We start from the raw sequence: 12,022 nt of genomic DNA, 5'->3' as shown, positions 1-12,022 counted from the left end.
ACTTCAAATGAAATAAAAGTTCTTAGCAATTTCATTAGGAAAGGGAAAAAAATCACATACCAATCCAAGTAAGAGAGAAAAAGATAAGGAGAATAGGAACAGGTTGGGAAAGGCATTTCATAATTTATTATTTAAGTACCTCTTAGATTTTTCCTTTTATGAAAACGAATGGACGAATGCTGTTAAGATCAGAAACTAGTAAGAATCCAAATACTTTAAAAGATTTACCACTTGCTTTTTATAGCTTTATTAACTATTACCAAGCTTCAATATGGCTCAAATAATTAAATACTGCAATTGGAACATTAAAAATACAAACTAATTTGCCAAAATAATTGTATTCTGAATACTATGTACAATATTATACATTTTACATTACATAAAGGGTTTTTATACATGAACGTAAGATTGATTTATGATTATTGAAAATCCAAAATGTTTGAACAAAACATTCTGATGCATACACACAATCACTCAAACAGGATAATCAAAACCATACAAGACTGTGGTTATTAAAAAAATAAAATTACATTCATACAATAATGATGGAAATTAGAATTTGTTTTTATTAGAAAGAATTACTACAAAACCACACACATGAACTATATAAAACCTAATTCTAAATATTTAAAAATCTTTGTGACTGAAATGTCTCTATCCCAAGGGAAATTTTTTATTTTAAGGGATTTTTATAATTCATAATCATTAAAATGCCCATACATGGACATAATACAGACTCATAACCAGCTATCAGAAAATAACCAGAAATTAGAAATAATACAGCTAATAGAAAAGTCATGAGCATCTATCATATCACCATGTATATCACCATATTTTTTTTCCAAAAATAATCTGATTCAATTGTATAATTTGGTACATCTTCATATTCGTACTTGTCATCAAAGTGACTACATATTGAGGCACAGAGCTTACAGGGGAAATATTTATTATTGTAGAAAACTAGATACTGCAGCAAGGATATCAAGAGGGTGACTTCAAACAAAAAATACAATGGGTGCTTATGAAGAAAACACACCCTTACATACTTGATTAGTGATTAAACAAGTCGTCAGTCTTTCAAAAAGGTTAATACACTGATGTGTCATACCTTGCTTGAATAACAAAATATCTAAGCCTGGAATACTGTCACTTGAGTTTTAGTACTATCTCATCTTTAAGTCCTGTCAAAAACAGCTGTGATTTTTAAGTAAAGCCAAACATTTTAACTGATCTGAAGTCTGAAAAACAACATCTTTATAAGAAAAAATGCTTTCCAATTGTTTGTCACTCTGTACATGGATCTTACTCCAGTGATACACAGACTGAAGAAAATTCTATCAGAATGATACACAAGAACCTCAGAAAGGCAGCAGTTAGTAAACTGGCCATTCTCAAAGTTTGCACAGCATTCTGCACTATTCCTTATTTTGAAATCCTGTATTTCATTAAAGGCAAACAATAGAACACATGGAAGCTAGAAGATACAAAAGTAACAAATCAAAACATATACAAAATCGATGTCCTTTCCAACATCATTATGTAATCTATGAAAAATAAGATTCAGAGTCTAAGGTTTACTTTATTGTTTTCTTCTTGTTCATGTTTAGCTTGAATATAAAAGAAGCTCTATAACCTAGGTTATCAAAATATATTCATATAAATGTATGAGCATTTCTAATACAAAAGTTTTTAAAAAGTTTAAATTCTTAATTTTTGTAATTAAATATCCTAGAGTTCAGTAGGCAGGTTTATTTATGAGCAGCTTGAAAAGAATCCATTGGCTGAGCATTGTCCATAAAATGGGGTCCGGGGGTACAGCTACATTTCAGCTCTTCTCTGTGATTTCTCAGCAACAGCCCCTTCTTCCTCCTCCTCCTCCTCTTCATAGTGCTCCTCGCCACCTCTGAGGCGATTGTCATCTCGAACTTCTTGTTCGTCTCCATCATTGTTTTTCTCATCAGCCTAAAAGTTTTAAAAGATAAAAGAAAAACCAAGAGATAGGGCATAGAGTTAATGATATAAATAATGCCCTCTTTTAAAAAGGGTGTGAAGTTCTTCATTTTTAGAGAAAGGAAACAAGTAAAGAAAATTGTTCCAGAAGGTAATAGTGATAGAGTCTTTCCTAATCTTCATATTGTCACACATTTTTCTAATTCTAGGTTGGTCTGTTAAACTCTCTGGAACCTTAGAGGTTCTCACAGAGCTATCCAACTGTACATACATATCTCCTATACATGCGCACACATGCACAGTAATAATAAATATCCTACACATACATTTTCATCATTTTCACCATAGGTGTCTTCAGCATTATGCTCTAATTCCCTTTTTTTCGCTTCGGTCAAATCTTCTTGAACCTAAATAAACCAGAGATACTGGTGACACTTTTATCATTTACACACTTGCAACAATAGATTTTGATTTCCAAAAAGCTCATTCAAAGTAGCAGAAACAAAATCAAACAAAAAAACAAATTTGAAGAAAGATAAAAGTCAAAGATTTGATTCAGAATTTAAGACTTTCATGTTTGAATTTCTGTTGTAAGGATCAGCACTTCAAGTATAACACTGGAAGAAATGCAGCTTATGAAATTAAAAATCCCCCTGTCCAAATGGGAGAGCTGCATGAATCTGAAGGCTTTGATGAACCATCTGCCTTATTCAATTAACTCTTCAATACCTAGATGCATATGTGAAATACTGCCATTGTGTAGTAAATATTGTTGAATGAATGGGTCAATGAACAAATAAATGAATCTATGCAAAAACAAATATACTCTGTAAAGGCACAGAAAACAGACACCACTATTTATAATATAGTAGCAAATTGAAAAAATAAGTGTATATATGTCTTTATAATGAAGAATAAAGTTCTCTGGCTAAAATATCTAAAACATATAACACAGGTATTTTAATTTCTTCATGAAGTAGTTATTAAACTGCCTCAAATCCCTATGTCTCTTTAGTGGTCTAACACATTCAATTTTAAATGGTTTTCTTTTATGTATGCTGTTACTATTGTGTCATCGATCCCACTTTTTTTTTTCCAAAATGTAAATCAGAGAAAGCATCCAAATATTTTTGCTAAATAATCTCTATTTAATGATATTTCACAAATATATAGGGTAAAATATTTTCTAATTTAACTATTTTGAAAACCATATCTATGTCAAAAGACTTAAGTCATTTGAATACATTGAAAAAGTTGCTGATCATCATTTAAGCATAATGTGGTATCCTGGTACCAAAAGAAAACACGATCTCTCCTAGGACAGTGCTATAAGCGTAAGCCTTCTTGAATTACACATAAAATTACCTGATTTGGGGGGGAGGGGTATGGATAAAAATCTCAGAAATGGGCAAAGAAAGTATGCAGGTATAACTAAGGAGCAACAAATGAAAGGCTGCCACAAGGTGTCCAGTCCAGGTGCAACAGGAATGAACTTCAATCTACCACACAAGCTTTGGAAAGAACCTGGCTGGTGAGGAGCCCACAAAGATGACCCTTCAAAGATGCCTTAGACAGAGCCCAACTTTCAGAAGCCCCTCTAACCCACCCAATATCAGCTGGACTCAAAGCTCTTAAAGTACACTGGCACCAAATAAATACATTCTGGGGCCTGAGGCACAGAGCATCTTTTGTATTCACATGTCCAGTTGCGCCAAGCTAAAGAAAAGACACCCTTGTCTCACCTGCAGGTTCCATTAGTGGCCCACAACAGCTCTTCTGACCTGAGTCACAGAATCTCATAACATTCCCCAAGACATTGGAATAACAATGAAGTACTTATTTCAGACTGCATGTTAAGATCTCACTAACTGAAACATCATTAAATTGCTAAAGTGTCCCAGACAGTGGATTTCAGTGAACAAAGATATGCCTTCCATAGCCTTAATAATGAAAATGTACTAGTGAACACTAAACATGGTTTAGGTGGGGTTGGGAGAAAAATTGCCTTAAAACCTCAGTGTGGTAGAAAGAATATATAAGTCAGGGTCTGTAAACTTTTTCTGAGTAATGGGCCAAAGAATAAATATTCTGGCTTTCTCGTCCATGAGGTCTCTGTAGCAAATGCCTGACTCTACTGTTGTAGAGAAGATATGTAACAAAAGGCATGGCTGTGTCCCAATAAGACTTTACTTATGAAAACAGCTGTGCCTCGAGTTTGCCAACCCCTAACACAGGCTATGGAATCAGACAGACATAGATTAAAACCTTGGCTCCACAACCCTCCTGGCTATATAAACAATAAGGTCATTTGTTTTTATCATGAAAATTTTCAAGCACACAAACATAAAAATAGTTCAATGAATGCCTTGTAGCCACCACCAAGATTCACCAATCATCTCAATATTCCATACTTGCATCACTACTACTTGTTTTGATGAATTATTCTTAAAAACTCTAGACATCATGTAATTTCACCTTTTCCCATTTCAGTATACATCTCTAAAGACAATGGATTTTTCCTATATAATCAGAACGCCATTATCATACCTGATAAATAATTCCATGGTATCAACTAATACCTAGTCCATGCTTAACACTTTCTTGATTGTCTTAAAAATGTGTATTTACACTTGATTTGTTCTAATCATCACCCAAATACTCTGACCTCATATCATTTCTGCTCCCCTCTTTTTTCCAAAATGCTCTTGTTTTGTTTTCCTGTAGAATGATATCTTGGATCCATTTGCTTCATTAAGGTATCACTTAGCTCCTTTAGCTCTAAAAATTCTCATAAATGGAAACTAGCTGAGAGGCCTGAATGAATTCACATTCAGTTTGCAAAGCAAGGGTTTTCAGAGGTGATGCTGTATATTTAACATTTTCATTATATCAGGAGGCATATAAGGCTTGTTTCCCCTACTTTTTGTGAGGCTAAGTTGGTTAGTGAGTTCAGATGATGACAGTCTGATACCTCCATGGGATCCTGACCTCCATTCATCTAGTGATATCATTCATTGATGAATGCTTTTCAATCACCTGTTCTAAATAAAGTCACAAAAACAGGAAAAGGGCTTAAAGGTGGAGGCGTGAGAGGTGAGACAGAAATCTCCACCCAAAACCACATGCAATATGAAAATATAGTAAATATAACTAAACCTGAAAGATCAACAGGAAAGAAGGCTGCAACAGACAGCCTACCTGGGAAAAGAGCAGGCCTCACAGAAAAGGGTAAAGTACCAAAGCCCTTCCCCCACCCCAGTTCACTGGCAGGAGGAAGAGAAATGGAGCAGGGAGTGGGTAGAGACCTAGGACTGCTGAACACCCAGACATGGAGATCTGCTTTGGGAGCACGAACCTACATTATATGGTGGGGTTGGAAAGCTATACTTTTACTCTGGAGATTAGTGGGGTTGGAAAGCTAAGACAGGTGGAATACTCAGAGACACTGAGATTCCAGCTGCTTGTGAAGAACAGGTACCCACAAAGTGGCCCTTCTGAAACAAAAGAAAGGTGGGCACTCTGAGAGACTTCCCAACAGTGAGAGGGCTGCTAAAGGGGCAAGGAGTGCACAGAACTTGCTGTTCAGGAGAAAGGAGAGGTGGACAAAATTGTCCCAGTGAATTCAGCCCAACAGGTTGGGAACTTTCAAGAGCTTCAGGTGCTCCATCCTCCTGGCTGGCAATGCAGCTCTGAGGCCCCCACCATGATACCCAGACTGCCACTCTTTCCTCCTGGCCGGCACTGGCTCATAAATCTAAGACCCCTGCCATTATGCCAGGCCAGCCAGAGGGCAGCCCTGCCTATGGCAGCTACAAGGGTGTAGCACAAAGGCTCCTCCCTGGGCTCTTGGCTCACTGGGCCTGACAGTGGAGGCAGGCACTGCAGCTGGGAAGCAGGAAAGAGCTCTTTCCTCCCGGCAGGCACCGATGCAGCTTGCCTGCAACCCTCATCATCACTCCAGGCCAGCTGGAGGGTGGCCCTGCCTCTGGCAGCTATGAGGGCATAGCATAAAGGCTTCTCCCTGTGCACTCAGCTCACTGGCCCTGACAGTGGAGGCAGGCACTGTAGCCAGGAAGCAGGAAAGAGCTCTTTCCTCCTGGCAGGCACCAGCACCCGCTTGCCTGTGACCCCGTCATTGCTTCAGGGGCTAAGCAGCTTCAGAGAGTAGAGCTTATGGGCACTAGAGGGCGCCATCTTCACCAAGTGATTACTACAAATATGAAACGTCAAAAGAACCTGGTACAAACCAAAATCCCACAAACACCAGAAAGAGGGCCAAGTGAAACTAAACTCACCAATCTTCCTGACAAAGATTTCAAAATAAAAATCATAAACATGCTCACGGAGCTACAGAAAAATATTCAAGACCTCCAGGAGGAATTCAAGAAAGAGATAGAAAGTTTGAAAAATAAAGTAGCCAAAATGAAACATACAATGGAGGGATTTAAAAGCAGATAAGAAGAAGTGGAGGAGACAGTAAATGAAATAGAAATTAGAAAACAGGAATACAAAAAAGCTGAGGCACAGAGAGAAAAAGGGATCTTTGGGAATGGAAAATGTTAAGAGAACTGTGTGACCAATCCAAATAGAACAATTTTTATTGTAGGTGTGCCAGCAGAAGAAGAGAGAAAAAGGGATAGAAAGTGCCTTTGAGGAGGAAATTGCTGAAAACTTCCCCAATCTGGGAAAGGAGATAGTCTCTCAGGCCACGGAGGTGCACAAATCTCCCAACACAAGGGACCCAAGGAGGACAACTCCAAGACATATAATAATTAAAATGGCAAAGATCAAGGATAAGGACAGAGTATTAAAGGCAGTCAGAGAGAGGAAAAAGGTCACTTACAAAGGAAAACCCATCAGGCTATCATCAGACTTCTCAACAGAAACCTTACAGGCCAGAAGAGAATGGCATGATATATTTAATGCAATGAAACAGAAGGGCCTTGAACCAAGGATACTGTATCCAGCACAATTATCATTTAAATATGAAGGAGGGATTAAACAATTTCCAGATAAGCAAAAGTTGAGGGAATTTATGTCCCACAAACCATCTCTACAGTGTATTTTAGAGGGACTTCTATAGATGGAAGTGTTCCTAAGGCTTAACAGCTGTCACCAGGGGAAAAAAAACACAGTAAAAGAAGTAGACCAATTAACTATTAAACAAATGCAAAATTATATCAACTACCCCAAAAGTAAGTCAAGGGATAAACAAAGAGTATAGAATATGACACCTAATTGATAAAGAATGGAGGCGGAAGAAAAAGAATGGAGGAAAAAAAAAGAACCTTTAAACTGTGTTTGAAATAGCTAAATAAAGTTACAAAAATGGTCACTTTCTAATTCCATCATTTCTTCTGCATTCACTAACTTCTATAAAGAAAAACTTGCCCATATCAACTCTTTTGTCACTCTGCTTGGTATACTTAATTATGGTATACCATATTAATCATACCTAGGTGGGCTTTAGTCACAGTTCTAACAATTAGAAACTCTGTGAATTAGGAAAATTTAGTTAACCTCACTGAAGCTCAAATTTCTTATCTGTAAAATAAAACAGCTAGATAAGAATCAATGATTTTTAATTTTCTATGTGTGTGTGGATATGTAGTAGAGGGAGTGATGGTCCCTGTTAAGACTTGGGTAAGAAAGTCTTTATTAAATGGGTATAGACACACATTTTGCACAGAAGTTGAAAGAGGTTCAGACTTCCAGGTCCACCTACCACCACCTTTCCTAGGACTGCTTTTCCAAACACTGTACTCCTGAGGCATCAGCACAGCCGGGGGCCTTGAGGACCTCTGACTCCAAGGGCCCCCAAAAGAGAAAATAAAAATCTCCATCGGTAAGGTGTGATTCAAGAATTTTTACTTTTCAAACACTCTCTAAGGTGATTCTTAGCCAGAGCAAAGAGTGGAGCCATTCGCCTGACTGACAGTGGGTGCCAGGTTCAGAATGTCTCTGGAGGAAAAGACAAACACCCTTTTATGACCTCTTCATTCTCTTGGGATCTGTTGTAGAGAAGTTAGGTTGCTAGTCAATTTTCAGTATAACCTGATTTAAATTACTCTTTGATTTAGGGAACTCATGAATGGAAATTTATAGTATTTCAGATTTATATATACACCATATTATTCTAGTTATATATTCTTCATGTTTGGGCCAAAAGTAATTCAAACTAATCTTAAAGGCATTACTGAAAAGGAACAAAATGATACAGAGTTTCTAATTTTAAAATATGCATAGACTTAAGAATCAGAAGCCAAAAGTTAGTTACTCTTTTATAATATAGACATGCCGACTATGTCTTCCACACTTACCCTTGTTCAGTATCCTGCTAAAGCAGTAGCAAACATTCTGTCAAAGATTTCACAACACTGCTCCTCATTATTCATTTTTATTCCCTGAAATCTACTGTATTAGGCATTTTAGAAATGGTCTCTATGTGATATGGCAAAATTTGACAAAAGGCCAAAACAAAACAAAATATCTACTGAGTCTGAAACTGGCTTCGGCAAGTCACCCCATCCCTGTGTGTGCTGATGCCTACTTGTTACACATCAAAGATGTTGTGGGACAAGTCAGAAACCAGAAGGCTGAACCTTAAGTAGGCAGAATGCTGGGATCCAAAGCGATGGATGGAATGGGACACAGAGAAGGCCTTCGGCAACGTCAGCCATGAGGGTGATGCCACTACATGCTAAGTAACTACTTGGTAAGTTTAATAGGAGAGTTTTTGCCAACTGCACAGTTTCTAGATATGGTGATTCACAAGCCAACAATCCCAGTAAGGGGAGCCACATAACCTTGTGCTAGCTCTCCCGTAAGTGTTCAAGCCAACCTGTTTTAGTTACACTGGGGAAAATGCACTCAGAATTTTCAAGTGCTATCTCTATATTTTTTTAAACATTTAAATAATTTGAAAGCACACATAGCACTTTCTGACAATGCCATTATTTATAATGTTTGCTCATAAGATTAAAAATCTGAAAAATAAGCAACATGAAGATGGGATCACCATATGGATGCCTTTCATTCTAACAATCCCAAACAATACACAGTGAACACTTGTTCATAATCACCACTTTCATGTTTTAGATGGGAAATGCCGCTGGCACTAAGATAAAAGAAAGCAGAGAGAGTGCAAATTCCCTGAAGTCACACTTGTTTGGGGTCCTCTCAGAGTTCAAGTCCCAAGTCTATGGACCATGCCTCTCCCTGAACAGGGGCAGTCCTGGCAAGATGCAGTTCCTTCCCAGAAGCAAATGCTGACATTAGTCAGTGACTATGGGCTGGAGGAGGGGAACCAGTGGCAGCAATTGGCCTTCCATCCCAGAGGTCACAAGGGCAGCTGGGGGGCTCTGAGGCTTAATGGAGATAAGAACAATGCACATTACGTAGCATTTTATGGTTTTCAGAGCACCCCCACAAATACATCACACACACACCTCCCTTAACACACTATGTGTTCTCACATACTGCATTCCTCTTTATTTTTCTCATTTTGAAGCAGTCTGCTGAGAATTTAATTTCTGTTACTAGGTCTTGAATGTCATTTGAGAACCAATGTTCTCCTTCCTCAAGGGAAGGACTGGGAATGATGGAAAGAGGTAGGAAGACTAATAACTAACCATCTCAGGAACCACCAGAAAATTATAACACAGCCTGAACAAGGGAGGCTCAGGAGGCAGAGGAGAAGGTACACAGGGAGGAGAAAGGCATGCTAGGCTTCCCCTGGGAGCTCACACACTCCGGTCCAGAGTTAGAGGGTGTGGCAACCCGTAGCCTATGCAAGAGAGGTTTAGAGATTCCGGAGGTAAGAACTCTGGGCAGGGAACTAGGAGAAAAGAATCAGGACCTGAGCTGGATGTAAGAGAGGAAAAGGGCTCTGGTGAGTTCAGCCTGCCTGAGGGAGGAGCACCGGCCTGAAGGAGAAGCTGCCAAGGGTTGGCCTGTCACCTCTGTCTGGGACCCATGCTCCTTCCCTCTTGCGTCTCTCTTTCTCTCTCTCTGTCTCTCTGTCTCAGATGTCTCTTGGATCACAGAATTTCTCTCTCTATCTTAACCTATGTGATATGAAAGTAAAACAACAATCAGTAAATACTGATTAAAATTTTATGTTTATCCTTCTGAATTCTTAAAAGAAAGTCAAGGTGAACCTATTTTCTTTAATCCCTCAGAGATTCCTGGCATCCCACATAATGAAACAAAGTATATTAGTCTAGACATTCTATTACAAGAGAACTCCAGATGAATATCTTTTTCTTGCTAAATGTCTTAATATTGAAGTTTGCTAGTTTCTCTTATGCTTTCTTCTGGTAAGATAGCCCAGAGTCTTGATAAGGGTGAAGAACAGGATGAAAAAAGAGAGAGAAAAAGGATGAAGCCAGTTAGAGCACATAAGAAGAAATATATGTTGCCAGTGTTTGTAAAGAGCAACATGTTTTCCTGGTATAAGCACAAATTTTAGCGTTAGCTCTGGAAAGCTGACAAATGCAGCAAAAATGAAAAAGCAAGCCTACTAATCAAGGGAACTGTGTAGGTGAGTGCAACAGCTTGTGTATTCTGAGCAGGTGCTCCAGTGGGGTGGGGAGGGGGCGTGGTTGTTCAGGCTGTCATTTGTCCACCTCTCATGTGGTTCCCCTTGAGGCCAACGCCACACATTTGCAAGATGCCTGGCTGAGGAGCACCTCTGAGCCCAGGCTTTAATTTACTGGTCTCTATCACACACCCAAGGCCTGAGCTTTAGTGATCCACACAGGAGGGTGCTGTGACAAACCAGCTACAACCAATAGCCTCCATCAGTCACACAAATGTGCACCATGACAGATGCTCTGTAAACAATACAACAAAAAAGCAAACTAAAATATAAGTTAAGGAATTCCACCCAAATGCATCTTATTCAACTGAGCACCCTTCATATTTTTCCTTCTCTTTATTGTTAAATTTAATTAAGATACTAAATTCTTAGGAGGGAAGAGGTTAAAAGTAGAGACAGTCAAATTTTTTAACTCTCTGGAGAGTATTAAGTGTATCCTGGCAGACATGTGGAGTTTGGGGTGCCCCAGGAGGCAGGCACTGTGGCAATGTCTACAGAGAAAGCAACAGTGGTTAACCCAGACCCTTACATGATGTACAGAGCTTTGTTCTTCTCTTTGTATAAGGGGAAAAGACAGGACAAAATATTCTTACAAAGATTTTATAAACCTACATCCACCATTCCAGGAAGGCCAAAAGTCTTAATTCAAAATTTGTAATGAGAACCAGAGAAAAGGATTCTATTAACCACCCCCACCCTATTTTTATTATATTCTAACCAAATGTCTCTACTGCCATGATCCATTGCCTCTTGAAATCACCCTTTCTTATGCTAAACCTGCCTGAATTTTTATAGCAGCCACGTCAAAGATGCTGCTGCTGTTTGCGGTTAGTATGATGCAGGTTTGCTAGGCCTCCACGTGCCACCTTCCTACCTCCTCTTCTCCCTCTTCCTGGTACTGCTCATCAACATTATCCTCCTGCTGGTCTGGATTTCCTGCCATCTGTTGAAACAAAGGGGAGGCCCAGGTCACTGAACACTGGAGATACATTTTACAATATCCTGAGACATACAACAAGCATGTCGCCATAAGAAGTGAACTTTCAGTACATCAGTGGCCAGGAAATGATGAATTATCATTCCCAACACAAAGCCCAGATGTCTGTTTTTTTCTCTGAGTGTGGGCATATCATTTCATTTAATAGCCTAAAAACTAAGCGAAAAGCTAACCTTCTGTAAATAGGTTATGGTTGACCTTTTGCATAAACCAGGTATTTATTAAAATACCTCAGTTCAAACCACCCTCCACAGTGGCATCTGCTTACCACCAAATGCTCCTCCATTTCTGCATTCTTTTGCCTTTGATCATTTTGTTTTTGCTCTTCATTTTCATCTGGCAAATTTTCTTCTCTCACTTGCTCAGCTTCCTCAAATTCATCTTCACCTTGATTATTAGGGTCATCTGCTGGGTTTATATCCTCTGCAGCTGCCCTCTGTAAAATTTTAATGAAAAGCAACCATCACTTCAGAAAC

At 38.7% G+C, this 12,022-nt stretch overlaps 1 protein-coding gene across 5 annotated transcripts in view; it reads right to left on the bottom strand.

The window, feature by feature from the left end:
* Window positions 1-211: 211 nt before the first annotated feature.
* GOLIM4 (golgi integral membrane protein 4) overlaps window positions 212-12,022 on the bottom strand; it is a 69,556-nt gene continuing 57,745 nt past the window's right edge. For 4 of the 5 annotated variants that reach the window (XM_017661041.3, XM_017661042.3, XM_017661045.3 and 1 more), the window contains 4 exons: window positions 11,815-11,982; window positions 11,424-11,492; window positions 2,277-2,357; window positions 212-1,962 (listed from right to left, as the gene is read on the bottom strand). In XM_017661041.3, coding sequence (XP_017516530.3) covers window positions 1,819-1,962; window positions 2,277-2,357; window positions 11,424-11,492; window positions 11,815-11,982 — 462 coding nt within the window. In that variant the 3' untranslated portion in view covers window positions 212-1,818. The remainder of the gene's footprint in view (window positions 1,963-2,276; window positions 2,358-11,423; window positions 11,493-11,814; window positions 11,983-12,022) is intronic. The other variant, XM_017661044.3, reaches the window with a different exon arrangement.

This window comes from Manis javanica, chromosome 3, assembly GCF_040802235.1.
Source record: "Manis javanica isolate MJ-LG chromosome 3, MJ_LKY, whole genome shotgun sequence".
Lineage (NCBI taxonomy): Eukaryota > Metazoa > Chordata > Mammalia > Pholidota > Manidae > Manis > Manis javanica.
The sequence above is the reverse complement of the archived record's forward strand: the minus strand, read 5'-3'. Positions and strand labels throughout refer to the sequence as shown.